Source organism: Erinaceus europaeus, chromosome 11 (genome assembly GCF_950295315.1).
Source record: "Erinaceus europaeus chromosome 11, mEriEur2.1, whole genome shotgun sequence".
NCBI classification, from domain to species: domain Eukaryota; kingdom Metazoa; phylum Chordata; class Mammalia; order Eulipotyphla; family Erinaceidae; genus Erinaceus; species Erinaceus europaeus.
This window is the reverse complement of record NC_080172.1, coordinates 115,547,912-115,569,988: the sequence shown is the minus strand read 5'-3', so window position 1 is coordinate 115,569,988 and position 22,077 is coordinate 115,547,912. Positions and strand designations below refer to the sequence as shown.

At 50.9% G+C, this 22,077-nt stretch overlaps 1 protein-coding gene across 6 annotated transcripts in view; it reads right to left on the bottom strand.

Moving 5' to 3' along the window:
- The window catches only part of SZRD1 (SUZ RNA binding domain containing 1), a 30,532-nt gene extending 10,498 nt beyond the window's left edge, over positions 1-20,034 (bottom strand). For 2 of the 6 annotated variants that reach the window (XM_060200925.1, XM_060200926.1), the window contains exon 1: positions 19,802-20,034. In XM_060200925.1, the coding sequence (XP_060056908.1) occupies positions 19,802-20,019 (218 nt within the window). In that variant the 5' untranslated portion in view covers positions 20,020-20,034. Of the gene's footprint in view, positions 1-17,806; positions 18,006-19,801 lie in introns of those variants that run through there. The other 4 variants (XM_060200927.1, XM_060200928.1, XM_016188425.2 and 1 more) reach the window with 3 other exon arrangements.
- Positions 20,035-22,077: the final 2,043 nt, after the last annotated feature.

Genomic DNA, 22,077 nt, shown 5'->3' with positions numbered 1-22,077 from the left:
CCTCCAAAGACCAAGCAGATGACAGACTCCATCACGAACCAAGCACGGAGCAGAACGGGGGAGGGGGAGGGCGAGGGCTCCTGGCCCACAGTGCCCTGGCCCTGTATACAGGCAGCTGGACTCGAGACTGGTTTGGAAAAGCTCCAAATGTCTACACTGTTAGCACTCGAACCGCCGCTTTCACACCACTGCAAGGACCGAATGAGACGAACGAGCAGGTAAGTTAAGATCTGCAGTCAAAACACTCTTTTTGTAACTCTCTGGAGAGCAGGTTGTTTTTCTAACAGTCTCGGGAAAGATAAAGATAAAAAAAGAGCCTGCCCGGACTCAGCAGATGGAGTCTGGTAGAGAGAAGCCCTTTGAGGAGATCAGGAGCTGTGTCTGAACAACAGTGTCTCTTCTCAAACCAGGCCACAGCCAGCGTATACTTGGCATCCATATAAAACTACAAGCATTAAAAATGTCTTCGTGGTCATACTGTTTGTTTTTTGCCTCCAGGGTTATTGCTGGGGCTCGGTGCCTGCACTAGGAATCCACTGCTCCTGGAGGCCATCCCCCCCATGTTTGTTGCCCTTGTTGTTACTGTTATTGCTGCTGTTGTTGGATAGGACAGAGAAATCGAGAAAGATGGGAAAGACAGAGGGGGGGAGAGAGAGACAGACACCTGCAGCCCTCTGCAGGCAGGAGGCACAAACTGAGACTCTTATGCAGTCCTTGCGCTTCGTGACGTGCGCTTAACCCCAGTCACTGGTCATATTGTTTTAATCCTGTCAACATACTCTTAAAACTCACTTTCTGGGGGTCAGGCGGTAGGGCATCGGGTCAAGCACACACACGTAGTGCAAAGGGCAAGGATCTTGGTTCAATCCCCCAGCTCTCTACCTGCAGGTGGAACACTTCACAAGTGGTGAAGCGGGTCTGCAGGTGTCTATCTTTCTCTCCCCGTCTCCCGCTCCCCTCTCAATTTCTTTCTGTCCTGTCCACCAACAATAGTAACAATGGAAGGGAGCAGGGGGTTCGTAGTGCAGACACCAAGCCGCATCAATAACCCAGGAGGAAAAAAAAAACAAACCCACATTTTCTGCTACTAGCATCATCTTTTCTTTTTTTTTTTTTAAATTATTTCCTTTTTGTTGTCCTTGTTGTTTTATTGATGTCATCATATTTAGATAGGACAGAGAGAAATGGAGAGAGGAGGGAAAGACAGAGGGGGAGAGAAAGACAGATACCTGCAGACCTGCTTCACCGCCTGTGAAGTGACTCCCCTGCAGGTGGGGAGCCGGGGGCTCTCGAACCCGGATCCTTATGCCAATCCTTGTGCTTCGTGCCTCTTCTGTCTTAGGAAGGTTAGGGGCTCGGGGAGTTAAGGAATGCACTCTGGCTCACGGGCAGGCAGCTGAGGCCCACTGAGGCTCTACCCCACACTGCTACAGAACCACCATAGCCCCCCCGCCCGCCCCAGCTAGTAGCTATGATCCCATCCCTGGGGATGTCACTGGTACTCCAAGCTGAGTCGTTACAGCCCACTTTCACTGGGCAGGATGGCCCTGCAGAGCTGAGGAGACATTGTTCCATCAGATCAGAGACCAGACCCAAGGTACAAACCCGCCAGCTTTGGTAGCAAGCTGCTCCTGACCGTCTCCAGACAGACAGCTGGACAACCGCAGGCCCAGAGCCGCCCACACAGGAGAGGGGCACTCAGCCAGCAGCTGGAGAGGGCACGCGTCTGGCTCTGGAGTCTGTCCAGGAATCATGAGTCAGCCCACCCTCTCCTTGGACTGGTGCAATCGTCGGTATGCTCTCAGAATCATGCTCTGACCAGCTGAGCTAAGGCAAAACCACTGTAGGGCACACTGCAAGGAGAGCCCACGCCTTCAGAGACTTGTGAGGAGCATCGAGGTGAAGGCCCCAAACAAGGCTTTCATCACCCAGAGGGACCCTCTCTTTTATTTTTTAAATTATTTATCAGATGGAAATTCATAGGGAAGGGGGAGGTAAGAGGGAGAAAGAGAGACATCTGCTGCCCTGCTGTACCTCTCATGAAGCTTTTCTCCTGCAGGTGGGGAGTGGGGGCTTGAACCCTGGCCCTTGCACACTGGAGTATGTGTGGTCAACCAGGCGTGCTACCGCCCAGATCCTGACCACCTCTTTTATAAGAAAGCACAGAGTCCTGGTCCATGATCAACGCTCCCGTGTTAAGAATTCAAATTTGGGTAGTCGGGCGGTAGCACAGCGGGTTAAGCACACATGGCACAAAGCGCAAGGACCGGCGTAAGGATCCCAGTTCCCAGTTCGAGCCCCCAGCTCCCCACCTGAAGGGGAGTCGCTTCACAGGCGGTGAAGCAGGTCTGCAGGTGTCTGTCTTTCTCTCCCCTTCTCTGTCTTCCCCTCCTCTCTCCATTCCTCTCTGTCCTATCCAACAATGGTTATTGTTGGATATAAAAAACAATACAATAATAAAAACAAACAACAATAAAAACAAACAACAATAAAACAAGGGCAACAAAAGGGATAAATATTTTTTTAAAAATTAAAAAAAAAAACCATTAAAAAAAAAGAACTCAAATTCTAGGGGCCAGGTGGTGGCGCACCTGGTTAAGCACTCACATTGCAGCGCACAAGGACCCAGGTTCAAGTCCCCGGTCCCCACCTGCAGGGGGAAAGCTTCATGAGTGGTGAAGCAGGGCTGCAGGTGCCTCTCTCCCCTCAATTTCTCTGCCTCTATCTGATAATAAATTATTTTTTAAAAAAAAACTCAGATTCTAACGATACTAAAAGAAATCCGTAGACTCATCGTCCCTCTGTTATCTGTCCTGAGAGAGGGAAGAGTCGCTAAGACGCTAGGCAAGTGTTAGGGCATAAGCACATCAATGTTTGGGCAGAGGAGACAGTATGACAGCTATGCAAAGAGATTCTTAGGCACGAGGTTCCCAGGTCCCAGGTTCAATTCCCCATACCAACATAAATCAGTTGAGCTGTGCTCTGGTGAAAAAAAAGAAAAAGAAAAAACAGTTTGATGTCCAATGGTTTCTCCTGCAAAGACCTCACAACCAAGTTGCCTCAAGCAAACTCCAAAAGCTGATACTCAATTTTATTTTTATTTATTTTGACCAGAGCACTGCTCAGCTCTGGCTTATGATGGTGTGGGGGACTGAACCTGAGACTTTGACTTTCTGCTTGAGACATGAGGGTCTCCTTTGCAGAACCATTATGTTATATCTATCCCCCAATAAAAAGATGATACTCTTAGCTATCTTCTAGTAAGTGGAGTAGCTGCCTCTCTTCAGGTTAAAATCCCAAGCAAAAGGTCTACTGTGGGCTGGGAAACAGCATAGCAGAGGACTCCGATGCCCGAGACTCTGAGCTCGCAGGTTCAATCCCCAGCACCGCCATAAGCCACAGCTGAGCAGAGCTCTCTGGTTTGTGGAAAAAGCAAACAAACCGGCTGTTGCCAACACAGGTACCCCTGCCCTGTGAGACCGACCTCTACAGAAGCAGCTGCATATTTCCGAGTCAGAACAGGCAAAGCCCGAGGGAGAGCGGAGGCGGGGCTCGGTGCAGGACCATCGTAGGGCTCAGCTGGGCACTGGCAGACTGCTTTCTCACGTGTGGAGCCCAGGTCTGAGCCCGGCCCCCACCACACGGAAGGAAGAAGCTTCAGTGCTATGCTTCTTTCCTCTCAGGAAGCCAGCCCAGAATGGTAAAGGTCTGGAGATGAGCGGCCCGCCGCCCCATGTGAGGGGAAGCAGGGTGGGTGATCACGCAGTAAAATACAATCGGGCCAGGCGGTGGCGCACCTAGTGAAGTGCACACACCACAGTGCTCAAGGGCCAGGGTTCAAGCCCCTGGTCCCCATCTGCAGGGGGAAAGCTTCACGAGTGGTGAAGCAAGGCTACAGGCGTCTGTCTCCTTCCCTCTCGAGTGCAGGAACAAGACCGCGCGTCTCAGACCTGAATGTTCAAGGAAAAGACTGGGGCAAGCAGACAGGTGGCTCGCTGGGTAGAGCAGAGCAGAGCAGAGCAGACCGGAGCTCAAGAGCGACTTTCACGCCCCTAAGATAAATAAGGGCCAAATAGCTCGCCTGGACAGGGCGCCTGCTTTGCCGTGCACACAACCCGGGTCAGAGTCCGGCCCGGAGGGAAGGGAGCGGCAGTGCTGTGGGGTCTGTCTGTTTATCTGCAAGTCGGGCCACAGCAGGTGAAGCTCTGGAGACTCTGGAGACTCCACAAACAAATCTCAAAGAAAAAGAAGCAGGTTCATCAGTCCACTTCCGACTCAGACTAAGCTCATGGAAGGGAGTCAATTCTTTGTCTCCTCTGTTACTCTGAAGAGACAGTGGGGGAGTGTGCCCCCCATCCTGGTGTCTGATCCTCTCCCAAAGGTCCACCCGCCCGAGCCCAAGAAACGTCCCGGCCTGTGCACATCACATCCTTCCTCTGGCGTCCAGCGCAAGCGGCACGATTCCCAAGGGTCCAAGGCCTCTTATATAAACGGAGGTCTAAAAGGCTGCCTGCCTCCCGCCTCCGACGCAGAACGGCCCCTCCTTAAGCAGTAGTTACAGTCTGAGTGATTCGTCAGCTAGCTTGTAGCTTCTACTGTTTTTTTTTTTTTTAATATTTATTTTATTTATTTATTCCCTTTTGTTGCCCTTGTTGTTTTATTGTTGTAGTTATTATTGTTGTTGTTGTTGTTGGATAGGACAGAGAGAAATGGAGAGAGGAGGGGAAGACAGAGAGGAGGAAGGAGAGAAAGACAGACACCTGCAGACCTGCTTCACCGCCTGTGAAGCGACTCCCCTGCAGGTGGGGAGCTGGGGTTCGAACTGGGATCCTTATGCCGGTCCTTGTGCTTTGCGCCACCTGCGCTTAACCCGCTGCACCACCGCCCGACTCCCAGCTTCTACTGTTTGTCCTCTTCAATTCAGGACCAGTTTGGGGCTCCTGGTGTGCCCACAGACTCCAGTGGTCTTGTTCAGCGAATTCACATTTGAGAAGCAGATGTTTACAAGCAGACAGTGGGGGAATCTCAAGAAAATACTATACAAGATTTCTTGGAGAACTGAAGCTGGCGTGACCTGATACCATAACGCCGCCCTTCTGAGAAAACAGGCGAAGAGAAGGAAGGTGCTGTGATAAACCGCACCACAAGCGCTCAGTGCCGGCGGGCACCTAATCTCTTCAGAATATCTGTCGGCTTCCCCAGTGATAGGGCCGCCTGGGCAAGCAGTCTTCTCCGCAGAGGTCTGGCGTCTCCTCAGCCACGGGAGATTCTGACTGCTCCTGTGAGGGCCTCAATTTCATTTAATAAAGATGGACTGGGAGTCGGGCGGTAGCACAGGGGTTAAGCGCACGTGGTGTAAAGGGCAAGGATCCCGGTTCGAGCCCCCGGCGCCCCACCTGCAGGGGAGTCACTTCACAGGCGGTGAAGCAGGGCTGCAGGTGTCTGTCTTTCTCTCCCCCTCTCTGTCTTCCCCTCCTCTCTCCATTTCTCTCTGTCCTATCTAACAATGACGACATCAATAACTACAATTAAAAACAACAAGGGTCAACAAGGGCAACAAAAGGGAATAAATATTTTTAAAAAACAAGGGCAATAAAAGAGAATAAATAAATATTTTTTAAAAGTTTTAAAAAAAGAATAAAGATGGACTGGGGAGACAGTGTAATGGTTATGCAAAAAGCCTTTACACCAGAGGCCCCAGGTTTAATTCCCAGCACCTTCAGAAACCAGGGCTGAGGGGGCTGGGTGGTAGCGCACTGGGTTAGGCACATGTCGTGCGAAGCCAAGGACCATATGAAGATCCTGGGGTTCGAGCCCCCGGCTCCCCACCTGCAGGGGGGTCGCTCCATAAGCACAGAAGCAGGTCTGCAGGTGGGTATCTTTCTCTCCCCGTCTTCCCCTCCTCTCTATCCTATCTAACCACAGTAAAAGCAACAACAGTAACAACAATGGAAAAAGGATGGCCACCAGGAGCAGTGGATTCACAGCGCAGGCAGCGAGCGAGCCCCAGCGACAGCCCTGGAGGCAAAAAAGAAAAAAAGAAAAACGAGCTGAGCAGTGCTCAGGTTAAAACACACTCACAGGTAGTCCCGCCAAATTTTATTTTACGACAGCTGCGAGTTTCTCCACCTTTCAAGTCCAGCACCGGCCATGTCAGGCTCAGAGAGGCTCTCCCGGGCCTTCTCTGGATAACCTGCCTGCTGACTCGACCTCAGCAACTCCTAGCTGGCCTCTCGCAGGTGTGGCGATGACTCTGTGCCCACAGGGCCTGGCTGGCCATCTCCAATACTCCTTCTGCCTGTTCCCCTCTGGCTCGCACCAGAGGAAGGGAGGAAGCACCACAAGTCCTATCTGCCCAGGTCTGATTCGACAGTGACGAGTCAGTATTGCTGTCACGTTCAAAAAATAACTTCTGAGCTAAAAAAAAAAAAAAAAAAAAAAAAAAAATTCAGTAGCTGAGAAACGTGTGGGGGATGGGCTGCGGGGCTGCTACACCATGATGTCATCGGATGCCGTTTTCTGCCTTTTGCTGGTGGGAGTGGTGCTGGGGGTTAAGTCCAGGACCTCATATATGAAAAGCACTGAGCTATCTCTCCACCCCACATTGGCTGCCTTTTTAAATTTGCTTTAAGCATTTATTTATGGGTGGGGGAGACAGCAGAATGGCCATGCAAACAGACTCTCATGCCTGAGGTTCACAGGTCCCAGGTTCAATCCCCCCCGCGCCACGATAAGCCGGAGCTGATCAGTGCTCTGGTAAAAAAAAATAGAATGAATTTATTTATTTGTTTTTGTTGTCAGGGTTGTTGCTGGGGCATGGCGTGTACACAGCCTCACCACTCGGGATGGTGTTTTGTCTGTCTGTTCTTCTTAAGTCAGAGGGACCTCTAGCACTGCTTCGCCACTCGGCCACACTGCTGTCGGACCGGGTGCTTGAACCTGGGTCTTCAGGCATGTTGGTGTGTGCCGTCTGTGGCGAGCCACACCCGGCCGCTGCCTCCCATTTTTGAAATAGTGGAACCAAAAGAAAAGGGCCTTTGAGATACACTGAGAAAGCAGAGACTTTCTCAAAGAGGAAGTGTTAGAAGTCTGTCCTGTACCCTGTAGGGACTCGCCTGACGAAAGCCGCATGCTCTTCCTTCTGTGGGAATGGCAGCGGAAGGAAGCGTGTCTGTGGGCTGCAGTGGAACCCTCAGAGGAACCGGGACCTGGCCGGTGGCTGTCGGGAAACTGAGGGCAGGTGGCGGCCCGGGAGGCGGCGTAGGGACGTGAGTGCTGGATCTGGAAGCAAGAGTTCCTGAGTCTGACCCCTGGCATCACAGGTGACGGGCGATGTTTTGATTCTCTGCTCGCTCTCTTCTCCACTCTTTTTCCTCTCGTGTCAATAATAGAAAAAGATTTATTAGACTGAGGAGACAGCACTGTGGTTATGCAAGACTTTTAACGCCCGAGGCTCCAAGGTCGCAGGTTCAATCCCCCGCACCACCGTAAGTGGGAGCTGAGCAGTGCTCTGGTCTTTCTCCCTCTGTCCTTCTGTATCTCTCTCTCTCTCTCTCTCTCTGTAAACTATACAAAATTCAATTTAGGAGACTAGGGACCCTATGTGTGAGAGTCTAATACCATAAAAACCACTTGCCCACCTAGATGACTATTTTATTTTAATATCTTCTCGTTTGTTTTGTTCCCCCCACCTCATCTTTCTTTCTTTTTATTTAATAGAGAGAGACAGAGACTCCAGAGTGCTGCTTCTGAAGCTTTCCCCCAGAAGGTGGGGGCTGGGGGCTCTGAACCCGGGTCCTTGCACACTGCAGCGTGTGTGTTTAACCCAGGTGAGCCACCGTCTGGCCCCACCATCATGTCCTTGAAAAATGCGGCCTGGACAGCGGTGTAGTGGCTGAGCTTTGGGACTTGCAAGCATGACGTTTTGAGTTGAACCACCAGCACCACACAAACCAGACTGTGTCTCTGGTCTCTCTTCTACCGGACAAAATAAAATAATAATGATAATGGGGCTGGGGGGGGGGGAGGAAATGTACCAAGTGCTGCGTAAGGCGATCCTTGAGGAGAGAGCAACCCAGTGAGAGAGAGACCAGCGGAGTGAATGTGGTTGCCAGCTCTGAGTAACCTTCACCATCTCACTTGACCTCATTCCTTAAATTCAATCATGGAGAGGAGGCAAACCCACCACGAAAAACTAGAAAAAGCTGCAAGGACTTCACAGACTACTACTTCCAGAAGAAGTGAGAGAGAGTGGGGAAACGGGGGTGGGGGGTGGGGTGGTAAAACACAAGCAGAGGCCAGGGAGAAGAAAAACCAAAGTGCCGGGAAAGGGGCTTAAAATAGAGCGTCTAGGCGGAGGTGCAGACCTAGACAGGCATCTTCCACAACGACCCCTTTTAATCTACCCTATACAACCACCTGAGAACACTTTAGCTGAGTTTGCTTTTATTAGCCTCCATCAGTTCAACTCAAATTATATTCCTGGGCCAGCAAAGTCTGAGTTTGAGGAAATCTGGCAAGGGGTTCTGCAAATGACTTTCCTGCCTGAGGCTCTGAGGTCCCAGGTTTGAGCCCCAGCACCACCATAAGTCAGAGCTGGGGAGTGCTCTGGTCTCTCTCTGTGTCCCTCTCATTCTCTCATTAAAACAAACAAACAGGGAGTCGGGCGGTGGCGCAGTGGGTTAAGCGCACGTGGCACAAAGCACAGGGAGAGGCGTAAGGATCCCGGTTCGAGCCCCTGGCTCCCCACCTGCAGGGGAGTCGCTTCCCGGGCTTCACTGAAACAGGTCTGCAGGTGTCTGTCTTTCTCTCGCCCTCTCTCCATTTCTCTCTCTGTCCTATCCAACAACAACGACATCAATAATAATAACTACAACAATAAAAAAGAAGGGCAACAAAAGGGAAAATAAATTAAAAAAAGAAAAGAGAAGCCTAGAGCACCAGGAAACCACCGTGTGCTCTGGGGTCCAGACAATTCTTACTTGACTCTAAGGGAGGCTACTTCCCAAGTTCACGCCCGTTTTCAGAATGCCTCTGAAGCCGCCCCCAAGGAAGCCCCTGGGTAGTCAGTCTCTTGTGCAGCCAGCTACTCCACACAGCATCCGGCTCACCGCTCACTGCCCTACGCGGCTGGTGAGCGAACGCCCGATACCCGGCAGTCTGATGCCAGACATGCTGGCTGTGAGCACCCATCTCAGTGACACAGAAAGCGTGTGCAAGAGTTTGTTAGTCTCTCAGGCCAGAGCGCTCCCTCCGGCTTGACCTGTTCTTGTTCTTCTGGTTCATGAATGCACGCACTCTCTCTCTCATCTGTAACAAATAAAATAAATCTTATCAAAATAACCTGTTAAGGGGCCAGGTGGTGGCGCACTTGATTGAGCGCACATGTTACAGTGCACAAGGACCCAGGTTCGAGCCCCCAGTGTCCACCAGCAGGGGGAAAGCTTCACGAGTGGTGAAGCAGGGCTGCAGGCGTCTCTCTCCCTCTCTATCACCCCTTCCCTCTCCATTTCTGACTCTCTCTATCCAGCAAACAAATAAAGATTTTAAAAAATTAAAAATAACCTGTTAACACTTTCATAGTACTGATTACATGCTTGCACGATATGATTTTAAATTAAGACTTTCATGCCTAAGCCTCCAAGGTACCAGCTGCAACCCCTAGCACCACCAAAAGCAAGTGCTCTGCTGCTGCTGCTGCTGCTACTACACACACACACACACACACGCACACGCGCACACACACACACACGCACACGCGCGCGCACGCACACACACACACACACACACACGAGGTGGCACGGTGGATAAGGCACTAGGCTCTTGAACCTAAGGGCCTGCCTGATGCCCAGCATCTCATGGTTCTTTCTTCTGGCCTCTAACAAATGAGTCTTTAAAAATACACACACACACACACACACACACACACACACACACACACGCATATACGTGCATATGGACATACACCCAGGAAGTAGCACAGTAGTTAGTGCAATGAATTTATAAGCATGAGGTCCTGAGTTTGATCACCGCAATTTATTATTATTTTTTCCAATTGTTTTTTTTTTTTTTTTTTACCAGAGCGCTGCTCAGCTCTGGCTTGTAGCGGTGCAGGGGACTGAACCTGGGACTTTAGAGCCTCAGGCAGGAGAGTCTCTTTGCAGAACCATGATGCTACCTACCCCTGGCCAATGTATTATTTTCTAACTGGGGGGCTTAATGGTTATAGTGAACACAGGTGTTGACAGATGGATAGGTTTTCTCAGGTTTCTGCAAAATACTCTCGCCCCCAGCCTCCCCCACCATTTCACACCTGAAAGTCCCCTCCCCTCACACGGGCTTTATTATCAACACATACGTCACCCAGAAGAGCACACAAGTCACAAAGCATAAGGACCCAGGTTCAAGCTCCCGCTCCCCTCCTGCAGGGGAGAAGTTTCACGAGCGGGGTAGCCGTGCTGAGGCTATCTCCCTTTTTCCCCTTCCCTCTCAATTTGTCTCTGACCAGTAAATAAGTTAAACATTTCCAAAGATCTTTAAACAAATGAGGCTTCTGGAGAACTCCCCGTTAAAGCATGTGGGCTTGCCAGGTACTGTAAGGGGACCGGCTACCCAGCGAACACCAGGCGGGCGTCCTGGGGTCCACAGGGGTGCTGTTTACTTTGGGCCTTCCCGTGTCCCTGGCCCAGCTCTGAGGGACACGCACCATCTCCTTAATCCAGTTCCGAATCTTCATTTCAGCCTTCCAGCAGCACCGGACCCTCCACCTACCTTCCTTCCTTCCTTCCTTCCTTCCTTCCTTCCTTCCTTCCTTCCTTCCTTCCTTCCTGCATTCTCTAGAGTGGCCTCTCAGACGCCACTCGCCTGGCCTCCCTCGACTCCTTGGCTCTCCTCACACGCCACACCTGACTTCTTCCTCTCCCCATCTTGAGATCAGAGTTTGCACTCCTCCCTCAATTCCTTCCTTCCTTATTTTATTTATTTACTTGACAGGACAGAGAGATATTGAGAGGGGAGGGGAGGCAGGCAAGCGCAGCCCGCCTCAGCCCTAGTGAAGATCCCACCGCGCAGGTGGGGACTGGCGGCTTGAACCCAGGTCCCCGCACACCGCACTTGGCTCCTGGAGGCGCGGTGGCTTGCTTTCTCAACTGCCTCCTCTAGTTCCACGGCTGCGGAGGTGCCACACAGCCGCTGCCTGAAAATCCCCACTGGAATGTCAGATAGTATCTCCGCGTCCTACGTCCAAAAGCAAGCTGTCGGCTCCTTCTGCTTCCCCACGCGGCCCGCAGACCCTCTCCTGCCCACCCGTCTGCCGCGGTGGCAGTGCCCTGCGGCCTCCAGACTGCACGCCGGCTGACCGCACACCGCCTCCTTCTCCAAAACACAGCAGCAAGTCTCCGCGCGTCCGCGTCTGTGACCAGAGCCCGGTCCACGGCCCCGACAGCGCCTTGAGCGGCAGTTCCGACCACACACACCCGCACGCCCCAATCAATGCCTCCTCTACCGCTTCCTCCCCCGGCAACCACGACGATCCTGGTATTTTCTTACTTTTTTTTATCTTAGATCACGAGAGAGCTGGGGTGAGGGAACAGACAGAGAGAAAGACGCAACTCCCAGAAGAAACATCAGTCCGCAGGGGTGGCGACAAAGAGTCAGTCCGTCTGTCCTAGGAACTTTGCACCCTAACCAGACAGAGGCCACAGCGCCGGTGCCAGGGAGAGCCGGGGAGCAGTCTCCTCACTCTGCTCCGGCGTCGCCTCTAAATGGCGCTTCACGGCCGGGCAAGGCGATCTGACTGACTGAGCTTTACAGAGGAGGAGAATGAAGCTAGGAGAAAGGGAGGCAACGCTCTGCCCAGAAGCCAGACTCCGGCATCTGAACGTTAGTCTCTGGACTTCCATGGCTGAGGGGGAGAAAGTGCGCCAGTGACCTGCAGAGACAACCTACCCCTTCCCTTCGCGCTGCCATTTATAATGCATGAATAGCAAGGCTCAGTGACTCGGTATACCGTCCGGAGAACGGACCCAAAGGCACTGTGCCTGCCCCCAGCCTGGCACAGGGCAGCGAGTCTGTATGTCATCGCACTCAGAGGGACAGGAGCTGACGCCTCCGGGCGTAAGTCAACAAAGTAACAGGCTACAGACAGCAAGCAGGATGGACACGAGGACGCAAAAAGACTTTGAAGCAAGAAGCATCAAAAGGCCTAGGTTCAATCCCCAGCACCACCAAAACCAGACAGACAGACAGACAGACACACACACACACCCACGCCCACACCCATAGACAAAGACATTCAAATCCAACCATTTATTTTACAAAGTTTCCCTGAGGGCTGTAGTGAACAGAGGAAGGGTAACAGCTGAAGAAACCAAGGTCTGAGGCCAGGTGGTGGCGCACCTGGTTAAGCGCACACATTACAGTGCACAAGGACCCAGGTTCAAGCCCCTGGTCCCCACCTGCAGGGAGAAGGCCTCACGAGTGGCAAAGCAGGACTGCAGCTGTCTCTCTCCCTCACCTCTCAATTTCTCTCTATCTATATTAAACAAACAAAAATTAAAGGTAAAAAAAAAAAAAGGAAGGGAGTCGGGCTGTAGCGCAGCGGGTTAAGCGCAGGTGACGCAAAGCACAAGGACCGGCATAAGGATCCCGGTTCGAACCCCCGGCTCCCCACCTGCAGGGGAGTCGCTTCACGGGCGATGAAGCAGGTCTGCAGGTGTCTGTCTTTCTCTCCTCCTCTCTGTCTTCCCCTCCCCTCTCCATTTCTCTCTGTCCTATCCAACAACGACAACAACAATAATAACTACAACAATAAAACAACAAGGGCAACAAAAGGGAATAAATAAAATAAAATATAAAAAAAAAAATGTGTACCCCCCCCCCCCCCAATAATTGAGAGGCTGACTTTCCCAGGACTGCTAGACTGCGACTCCTAAGGAGATCCTAGCACAGCAGAGTTAAGTCTTTTCTGTTGTTGTTGCCTCCAGGGTTATCACTTAGGTTCGGTGCCCACATTACAAATCCACTGTTTTTGTGACTCTCCCCGATATTTTGCATAGAGAGAAATTGAGAGAGGAGGGGAATACAGGGAGAGGGAAAGATAGACACCTACAGACCTGCTTCACTGCTTGTGAAGTGACCCCCCCCCTACAGGGGAGGAGTCGGGGCTTGAACCGGGATCCTTGAGCCAGTCCTTGCTTCGTACCATGTGCGCTTAACCCACTGCACCACCACCTGGCCCTGCGTTGTCAGACCGTCTCACAAGATCTGAGCAAAAATTCTTTCCAGGGTCACTTTCCACTTGGTCATGTCCCTTTTGTGAACCGGATCTCAACTAGCATCTGACCTGTCACGGCTGACAATGCTACGATGGACGTCATCACTCACTATTCTTCTGGTTCTGAAGAACTTAAGTTTCTCAGAGCCTCAAAATTGTTCATCTTCTGGACTATAGAAACAGGCCAGTCACAGGGAAAACAAGTAACAAGACTTCAAAACAGCCGGCAACTAAGTATCCTGAGGTACTTTAATTACCTGGTGAAAAGCAAAGTAAACTAAGCAAAAAAAAAAAAAAAAAAAAGTTCTTAAGAGTGTGGAATAAGGACACCGAGCAGTCCTAGGATTTCCCTTCCCGGACACTGGGAGAAATGGCACCCCACCTCTTCAGGCCAGTGGACTGGGAAAGGGCAGTGTGTCTACTACCTGACCTGACTTGTAGTAAGCTCTCAAAGTTTCACCTTTCCTGGCTGCGTGAGAGCACAGACTTAGGAGCGTGCACCTAGGTGGTAGAAACAGGAATGATGGGGGTCGGGTGGTAGCACAGCAGATTAAGTGCAGGTGGCACGAAGCACAAGGACCGGCATAAGGATCCTGGTTCGAACCCCGGCTCCCCACCTGCAGGGGAGTCGCTTCACAGGTGGTGAAGCAGGTCTGCAGGTGTCTGTCTTTCTCTCCCCCTCTCTGTCTTCCCCTCCTCTCTCCATTTCTCTCTGTCCCATCCAGAAACAAGAACAGCAATGGCAACAATAATAACGACAACAATAAGAGTAACAACAAGGGCAACAAATAGGAAAAAAGGCCTCCAGGAGCAGTGGATCCATAGTGCAGGCACCAAACCCCAATGATAACCCTGGAGGCAAAAAAAAAAAAGAAAGAAAGAAAGAAAAAACAGGAATGACAGCTAGAGGGTCACCACTGCTTTTATGAGCCAAGGCCAGGGTAAGGGTCGGAGTGCAGCTCTAAAGGTCTGTGGAGAGTGTTGACAGTCCTGACCTTTCCAGGCTCAAGTCCTGTCTTATCCGATGCCATCTGAGTATCCCATCACAGCCTCTGAGTAATGTAACTTTGACTGTGTATTTATTATTCTTAGGAAGGAATGACCGTTATTTCCTGGATCCAGTTTAAGTGCAGAGAAGACTGACTGTGAGACCTTCTAAATGTCTATCAGCTGAGACGAGATCCTTTATCTACATACAGACCCATGTTGGGACTTGCTGCTAATTTCTGTAGAGATTGGCTTTAAATTTAATCTTTCCATCAGCATTCTGCACAGAATGAGATGTGAAAGCCAAGAGCAACTGACTGGCAAAGACTGTACTTGGGAAAAGAAATCTCCATGGTTACCATTAAAAAAAAAAAATCTCACTCTGTATATTGGCCACTTATTCCCAAGAAACCAACAAGTCAGTAGTTGTCCTAAGATGGGGGGGGGGGATACATATATGTGTGTGTGTATGTGTGAAATACACACATATGTATTTCCCTCCTATGCGCAAAGTATGCAGAGAAGCCCTACACCTCGTGAAGCCACCTGCTACAGTGGCTTCAAGCCAGCAGACCTTGCTACCTGTGCAGAGTTCAGGAAGTGTAGCAAGAGAAACTGGAAAGGGGAGGCTGCAAGAATGTTTCAAGCTTACTGCCACTTTTCTCTTGCAGGGTTGTATTAGAAGCTTGAGAGAGATACATTAAGCTCTCTCCTGTTGGAGAGGGGACAAGAGACTTGTGGATGTCAGAATCTCCAGCCTTCAGCAACCATGGCAGCTCTCTTCAATGCCCAGAGCACGCTGGGAACAGGGCCCCGTCAGTCTTCATGAAAAGAGCTGAGAAGTGAGTAATGAAAAGCTCATTATCCTCCTTCTTTGGAACCATCGTCCAACAGACCCTTCTCAAGAGTACCCGGGACAGACTACTCAGCACAAGCACGCCTACACTGGCCGAGTGCTCGGTCTCCTCCGGGGACACCACAGTCCCTAGCTGTCCAACTGTCCCCAAAGGATGAGGAAACGGTAGAGATGGCCCCTTCCTTCAGCTATGGTACTCGGAGTTGTGCTTTGCGAAACCAGAATCTTGCCTGTAAAAGCAGACAGAAGGAAGTCAGCACCAGCTAGCCTGGCTGGAGATAACCCCTGGCCCTACCCCACGACAACATCAGTTACAGGAAGCACCGAGGGCTTCAAAGTCAGGTGCAGGAACCTTTCAGGGGCACCAGCTAGTAAACCAGAGTTCCCAACTCTTAGATCAAAATCTAATGCTGTCACTTCGCTACTGAAGAAAGCCTCAGAGTGATTTATCTTCGGCCTCCGGGACAGAGTCCGAGCTCCCAGCCAGACAGGAGGAGGAGCCTGCCTGCCTCTGTGGCCTCGTTTCTTTCCACTCAAGGCTGCCAACTGCCTGCCCGCCAGCCAGAAGGAAACACTCGCAGCTCTCCCAAAGCTGCGCGATTCTCTCACTGGCCCTGGGCTCCGTGCACGGGCCTACACTCTTGCCTGCCCTCCTCGCTGACCGCGGCTGAATCCAACGGGCCCTTCGAATCAGCACGATGGGCTAACAAGCTCTACCTTTCAACTTTCCAAACAAGGGCATGTAAAGCTTGAGACCATACGGGGTCGGGCGGTGGCACAGCGGGTTAAGCGCACGTGGTGCAAGTGCCAGGACCGGCATAAGGATCCCGGTTCGAGCCCCCCACTCCCACCTGCAGGGGGGTCGCTTCACAGGCGGTGAAGCAGGTCTGCAGGTGTCTTTCTCCCCCCCCTCTGTCTTCCCCTCCTCTCTCGACTTCTCTCTGTCCTACCCAACAGCAGTGACATCTCCCATTTTTCTCATTAATTTCTTTTTAAAGATTTTATTTATTTATGAGAAAGATAGGAGGAGAGAGAAAGAACCAGACATCACTCTGGCACATGTGCTGCAGGGGCTCAAACTCGAAACCTCAGGCTTGAGAGTCCAAAGCTTTACCACTGCACCACCTCCCAGACCACCCCTCTCATTAATTAATAAATTAAAAAAAATTTTTTTTCAAGTCTTTCATACATTAGGCTCCAGGCTCAATTGTCCATCCCACCACGGGCCAGGAAAAAAATAATCATAAAAACAAAGGAAAGAAAAGTAAGAAAGAGCCAAATGCAAGTGGTGGAATCGCGCGGCACCATGCAGGCAGGAGGCCCAGTGAACACCTGGCTCAGGCGGGGAGGATGCTATCTGTCCCTTAAGATGAAGAAAACAGTTACGCTTTTTAAAAAGTATGTTTGCAGCCCAAGGCAGTAGAGTGGATAAAGCGTTGGGCTAACGCCACGTGTGCCAGCAAGATGTTCTGCTGCTCCCTTTCATTAAATACAGAGAGTTCCTGAATTTTCACTTGAGGATATAAACCCTTTGGAAGAAAAAGGTACAGGAGCGATTTTTTCTTTAAATAAATGTTTACTATACGAAAGAAAGAAAGGAGGAAAGAAAGAGGGAAAGAAAGGGAAAAGCAGGGAGCCGGGCGGTGGCGCAGCGGTTAAGCTCAGGTGGCGCTAAGCGCAAGGACCGGCATGAGGATCCCGGTTCGAGCCCCCGGCTCCCCACCTGCAGGGGAGTCGTCGCTTCACAGGCGGTGAAGCAGGTCTGCAGGTGTCTGTCTTTCTCTCCCCGTCTTCCCTTCCCCTCTCCATTTCTCTCTGTCCTATCCTATAACAATGGCATCAATAACAATAACAACAACAACAAGGGCAACAAAATGGAGGGGGGGGAAATTGCCTCCAGGAGCAGTGGATTCGCAGTGCCGGCACAGAGTTCCAGCAATAAACCCGGAGGCAAAAAAAAAAAAGAGACTCCTGCCTGAGGCCTCTGGGTCCCAAATGTAATCCAATACCCCCAAACCAACTTAAACCAGAGCTGAGCAACAGAAACCACTCTGGCAACAGAATAAATAAATAAAAACCAGCAGCTTATCTGAGGTATGTATCAAAAGTCACTCTTCTTCCCCTGGATGGCACGAAATGATCTGCTAATTGAGTTGTTTCTGCAGGTAACTGGGAATCAGTGACCTCAGCCGTACAGAAGACAACAACATAAATTCTCACTTAGGGGCCCGGAAGGTAGTACAGCGGCTAGAGAGCACTGAACTCTCAAGCACCAGGTCCTGAGTTTGATCCCTGGATTCTCACGTGCCAGTCTCCAATTCTCTCACTCTCACAAATGACTATTTTTTTTAAAAGTGTAATACAGTACCAAACTTCTCTGGGTGTGCTGGAGGACAGGGATCCCCGAAACGTAGCAGGACCAGAAAGATCGAAGTTAAAAAGTGCCTATCTGGCCCGTCGCCAGCTCTAAAATGTGGAAGCAAGTTAGCGAGCTGATTTCTAAGAGACTTGCCCATTCGGAAAATCGAAAACCCCAGTGTTGAGCTCTACGTTCATTTTTGTTCACCTTCTTTTAACTTTTTTAAATTATTATCTTTATTTATTTATTGGCTAGAGAGAGCTGGAAATCAAAAGTGAAGGGGGAGATAAAGAGGCTAAGAGACAAAAAGTCACCTGCAGCACTCATTCACCATTTGTGACGCTTTCCCCCCTGCACGGGGGGGACGGGGGCTTGAACCTGGGTCCTTGTCCCTCTTCTTCATTTATACTTATTTGTTTATTTATTTATTGGTTTTTACCAGCGCACTGCTTGGCTCGGGTTTATGGTGGTGCACGTGATTGAACCTGGGACTTTGGAGCCTCAGGCACAAGAGTTTCTTTGCATAACCACCATGCTATCTACCCCGGCCCACTTCTTCTTTAATGTGAACAAGTCATGTTCCTTTGAAGTGGGCGAGGAAAAACAAGGATGACATCGGTCAAGAAACTTACAATCTGAGTCACATTCGAAAATTGTAGGCCAAGCTTTTGTGCAAGGGCTGATGGCAGGAGGAATGTCTGAATGACTCACTGATATTAGAGGTAGGCAGTAAATGCCTCCACCGGAAATCTGACCGTCTCCGGAGCAAAGTCCCAAGCGTACAGACAGACACTGCCCCGCACATAGATGACACTCGGAAATGTTTACTGAACGAATATCTATCTACGTGGCGCCTGTTGCAGCCTTCAAACTGCTCTCCTCACTCCAGTCAGTATCGGGAGAGAGATGGCCTGCGCGTGTTAAAACTACTAAGTGCTTTTTTAAACAGACCCTTCACATTCTAATTGAAAAGCAAACGCATCATTAAAGAAATGCTGTACTGAACCACGGTGTGTGCGTGTGTGTGTGTGTGTGTGTGTGTGGGGGGGGGTGACAAAGAAGGAAGGAAGGAAGGAAGGAAGGAAAGATAGAAAGAAAGAAAGAAAGAAAGAAAGAAAGGAAGAAAGAAGGAAAATTCCCGAGTAAAATCTCAGTACCCCTGGGTTAAAATCCACCGACTACCGCGAAGGGCAAATAATTTCTTAGCTTCTGCCACCATCCACAAGCAGCCCAGCCAGGTCCACCTGGCTCTCCACGCTCCCCTGCCAACGTGCACCTGTAAGGTGGACGGATGTCACTCGAGCCTCGACTGAACAGACCAGGGACACAGACAGGCCAGAAGGACATTTTCCATACAGAACTCAAGTGCAAAGGCCACACTGATCGCGAACCTGGGGGTGGCGTGCGTGGCGTGGAGGGCAATGGCCATTCCAGCTTGGGAACTACACTCTTTTCTTAACAGCTACTGGAGATGAACCAAAATAAAAATACTTTAAAAAAAGAGAGAGAGAGAGAGAGAGGAGAAAAGAGAAATAAAAACAGCTCCGAAAGCAAGTGGCTTCCCCCCCAGGCTGGAGTCTACTTCCCGCATCCCCCCGCCCGCAGAGCGCACCCCAGGGACCCTCTCCCGGGACTCGGCTGGTGGGGGTGGGGTGGGGGGGGCTGTCCGCGGGGCTTTCGGTGGTTCTGAGGGCTGTGTGTCCCCCACCCCACCCCGCGACATCCCTGCAGAGAGCTCTGAGTCACACTGAGAGAGCTGCTGGGGGCGGGGGGAAACCCAGGCTCGCCCACCGTGGCGGGTGCTGCAAAGCGCTGGGGCGGGGGTCGGCCGGGTGCTGGGGGCCCCGGGGAGCTTGCACTTGCCCTCCGGCGCCCCGCAAGGCCCCGCACCCCGCACCCCGGGGGCCGACCCGCAGTGCTGCTCCCTCGAGCACATGAACTTTAAAATGGTGCTGGGGAAGGGGGGGGGGGGGAGGGAAGGGTCCGAAAGCAAGGAAGGGCTCAGCGAGCCTACAGCGAGCAAGCAGGCGCCCGGGGTCTGCAAAAAGGGGGCCCCTGGGTGGCGGCTGGGGCGCCCCCGGGACGCGGACGTCCAGGGGGCAGCGGTGGGTGCAGGAGGCGCACCCGGCCAGGGCGGAGGGAGAAATGGGACGCGGCCCCTTTAAGAGGCCTTCCCGGCGCTCGGGGACCGGGGGCCTCTCCTCCGCCACCCACCCGGCGTGTGGGGCCCCACCGGGGGGAGAACCAGACCCGGACCCGCTCCCCAGAGGCTACCCTCACGCCACGTCCCGCCCGGCCCTGCCCCGGGGCGGCGGCTCCTCCTCACCCCGCTGTCTGCCGCCTCCTCCCAGCTCTCAGCGACCTCCTCATCTTCCATCTTACTCGCCGCTTTCCCTCCTCCCCCACCCCCTCCCCGCGCCTGCGCCCTGAAGCGCGCCTCCGTCGCAGGTGCTGGTACGCAGGGCTTTCCTCGGCGGACCCCGCCCCCTTGCGAGCCCGGAAGTGGAGCCGGGACACAGGACGCAGCGGCGTCGGGGGAGCCATCTTGAAACCGGGCAGAGTAAGCAGAGAGTTGCCATGTTTTGTGAGGGCAACATGTGTGTGTGGTGTTTTTTTTTTTTTTATTGAATGGGCATCCGAGTGATGTCATCGTCTTGAGTAACCGGAAGTGTAGATTATTGTGGAATCTTATTGACTTTTTATATATATATATTTATTTATTTTCCCTTTTTTTATACTTAATATAGTTTATTAATTCATCATAATGTTGAAAAATTTAGTTTTGTGGAGATATACTACATATAATCATGTTAAAAAAATAAACCCGGGATTCGGGCGGTAGCGCAGCGGGTTAAGCGCAGGTGGCGCAAAGCACAAGGACCAGCATGAGGATCCCGGTTCGAGCCCCCGGCTCCCCACCTGCAGGGGAGTCGCTTCACAAGCGGTGAAGCAGGTCTGCAGGTGTCTGTCTTTCTCTCCCCCTCTCTGTCTTCCCCTCCTCTCTCCATGTCTCTCTGTCCTATCCAACAACGACAACAACAATAATAACTACAACAACAACAACAACAAAAAGCAAGGGCAACAAAAGGGAATAAATAAAATAAAATAAATATTTTAAAAAATTTAAAAAAGTAAACCCAAATGGATACATATTTTAACGTATTTTAAGCCCTTGTTTTTTTATTGTTGTTGTAGTTATTATTGATGTAGTTTTTTTTTTCCCCTTTTGTTGCCTTGATTGTTTTTTTTATCATTGTTGTAATCATTGTTGCTGTTGTTGTTGTTGGCTAGGACAGAGAGAAATGGAGAGAGGAGGGGAAGACAGAGAGGGGGAGAGAAAGACAGACACCTGCAGACCTGCTTCACCGCTTGTGAAGCGACTCCCCTGCAGGTGGGGAGCCGCTGGGGGCTGGAACCGGGATCCTTAGGCCGGTCCTTGCTCTTCCGGCCACCTGCGCTTAACCCGCTGTGCTACCGCCTGACCCAGAGATTTAAATTTTTAAAGCCCAAGTTTAGCAAGGGCCACTTGCTCAACAGGCAGAGACCAGGCTTGTATACATGATATTCCCCGGGCTTTAAGCCAAGACACACATGACACAGCAGGGTGGCACTCTGGTCTTTCTATATACATATCATGAAATCAATTTATTTGGGTGGCCCTGGAGGTGGCACAGTGGATAAATCATTGGTCTCTCAAGCATGAGGTCCCGAGTTCAATACCTGGCATCACAAAGGCCAGAGTGAAGCACTGGTTTTCTCTCCCTCACAGTTTTTTTTGCATAACCATTAATGCTATCTCCCCAGCTCAGTAATTGATTTTTTTATTATTATTATCTTTATTTATTGGACAGAGACAGCCAGAAATCAAGAGGGTGATAGGAAGAGAGACCGAGAGACACCCGCAGCCCTACTTCACCACTCGCAAAGCTTTCCTCCTGTGGGTGGGGACCAGAGGTTTGAACCCGGTTCCTTGTGCATTGTAATACATGCGCTCAACCAGGTGCGCCACCACCCAGCCCCTCAATAAACGATCTTATGCAAATTGCTTAAGGATTCTTGATCTCAGATTGCCCAAACATAAATAAAAAGAGCAATAGTAATAGTAGCGATTGCAAAAAAAAAAGTCATAGTAGCGATGGCATCAAAGGGAGTGTAGTGACTACACAAGTCATTACAGAGGCCGGAAAATAGCTCCTCTGATAGAATGCGTGCTTCTTTCTTTTCTTTTCTCTCCTTTCTTTCTTTCTTTCTTTCTTTCTTTAACCACCAGAGTTATTGCTGGCGATTTTGTCCTTTTCTTTTTCTTTTTTAATTTACCAGGACAGAGAAAAATTGAGAGGGGAGGAAGATAAAGTAGGGGAGGAGATGACCCTGCAATTCCTCTCCTGGGGATATAGCGTAAAGCGGCAAAAACCCCTATCTAAAACGATTTGTGTATGCTTCTGTTCACAGCAGCACAATTTGTAACAATCTTCTTCTTCTAGCTGTTTGCCAATTTGTAACAATGTGCTTATGTGTCATGTGCCACTTAGGTCTGAGTTGGAGCCCGAGTCCCACTGCACTGAAGGACTCTCTGCTTCTGTCTCTAAAATAACAATAACA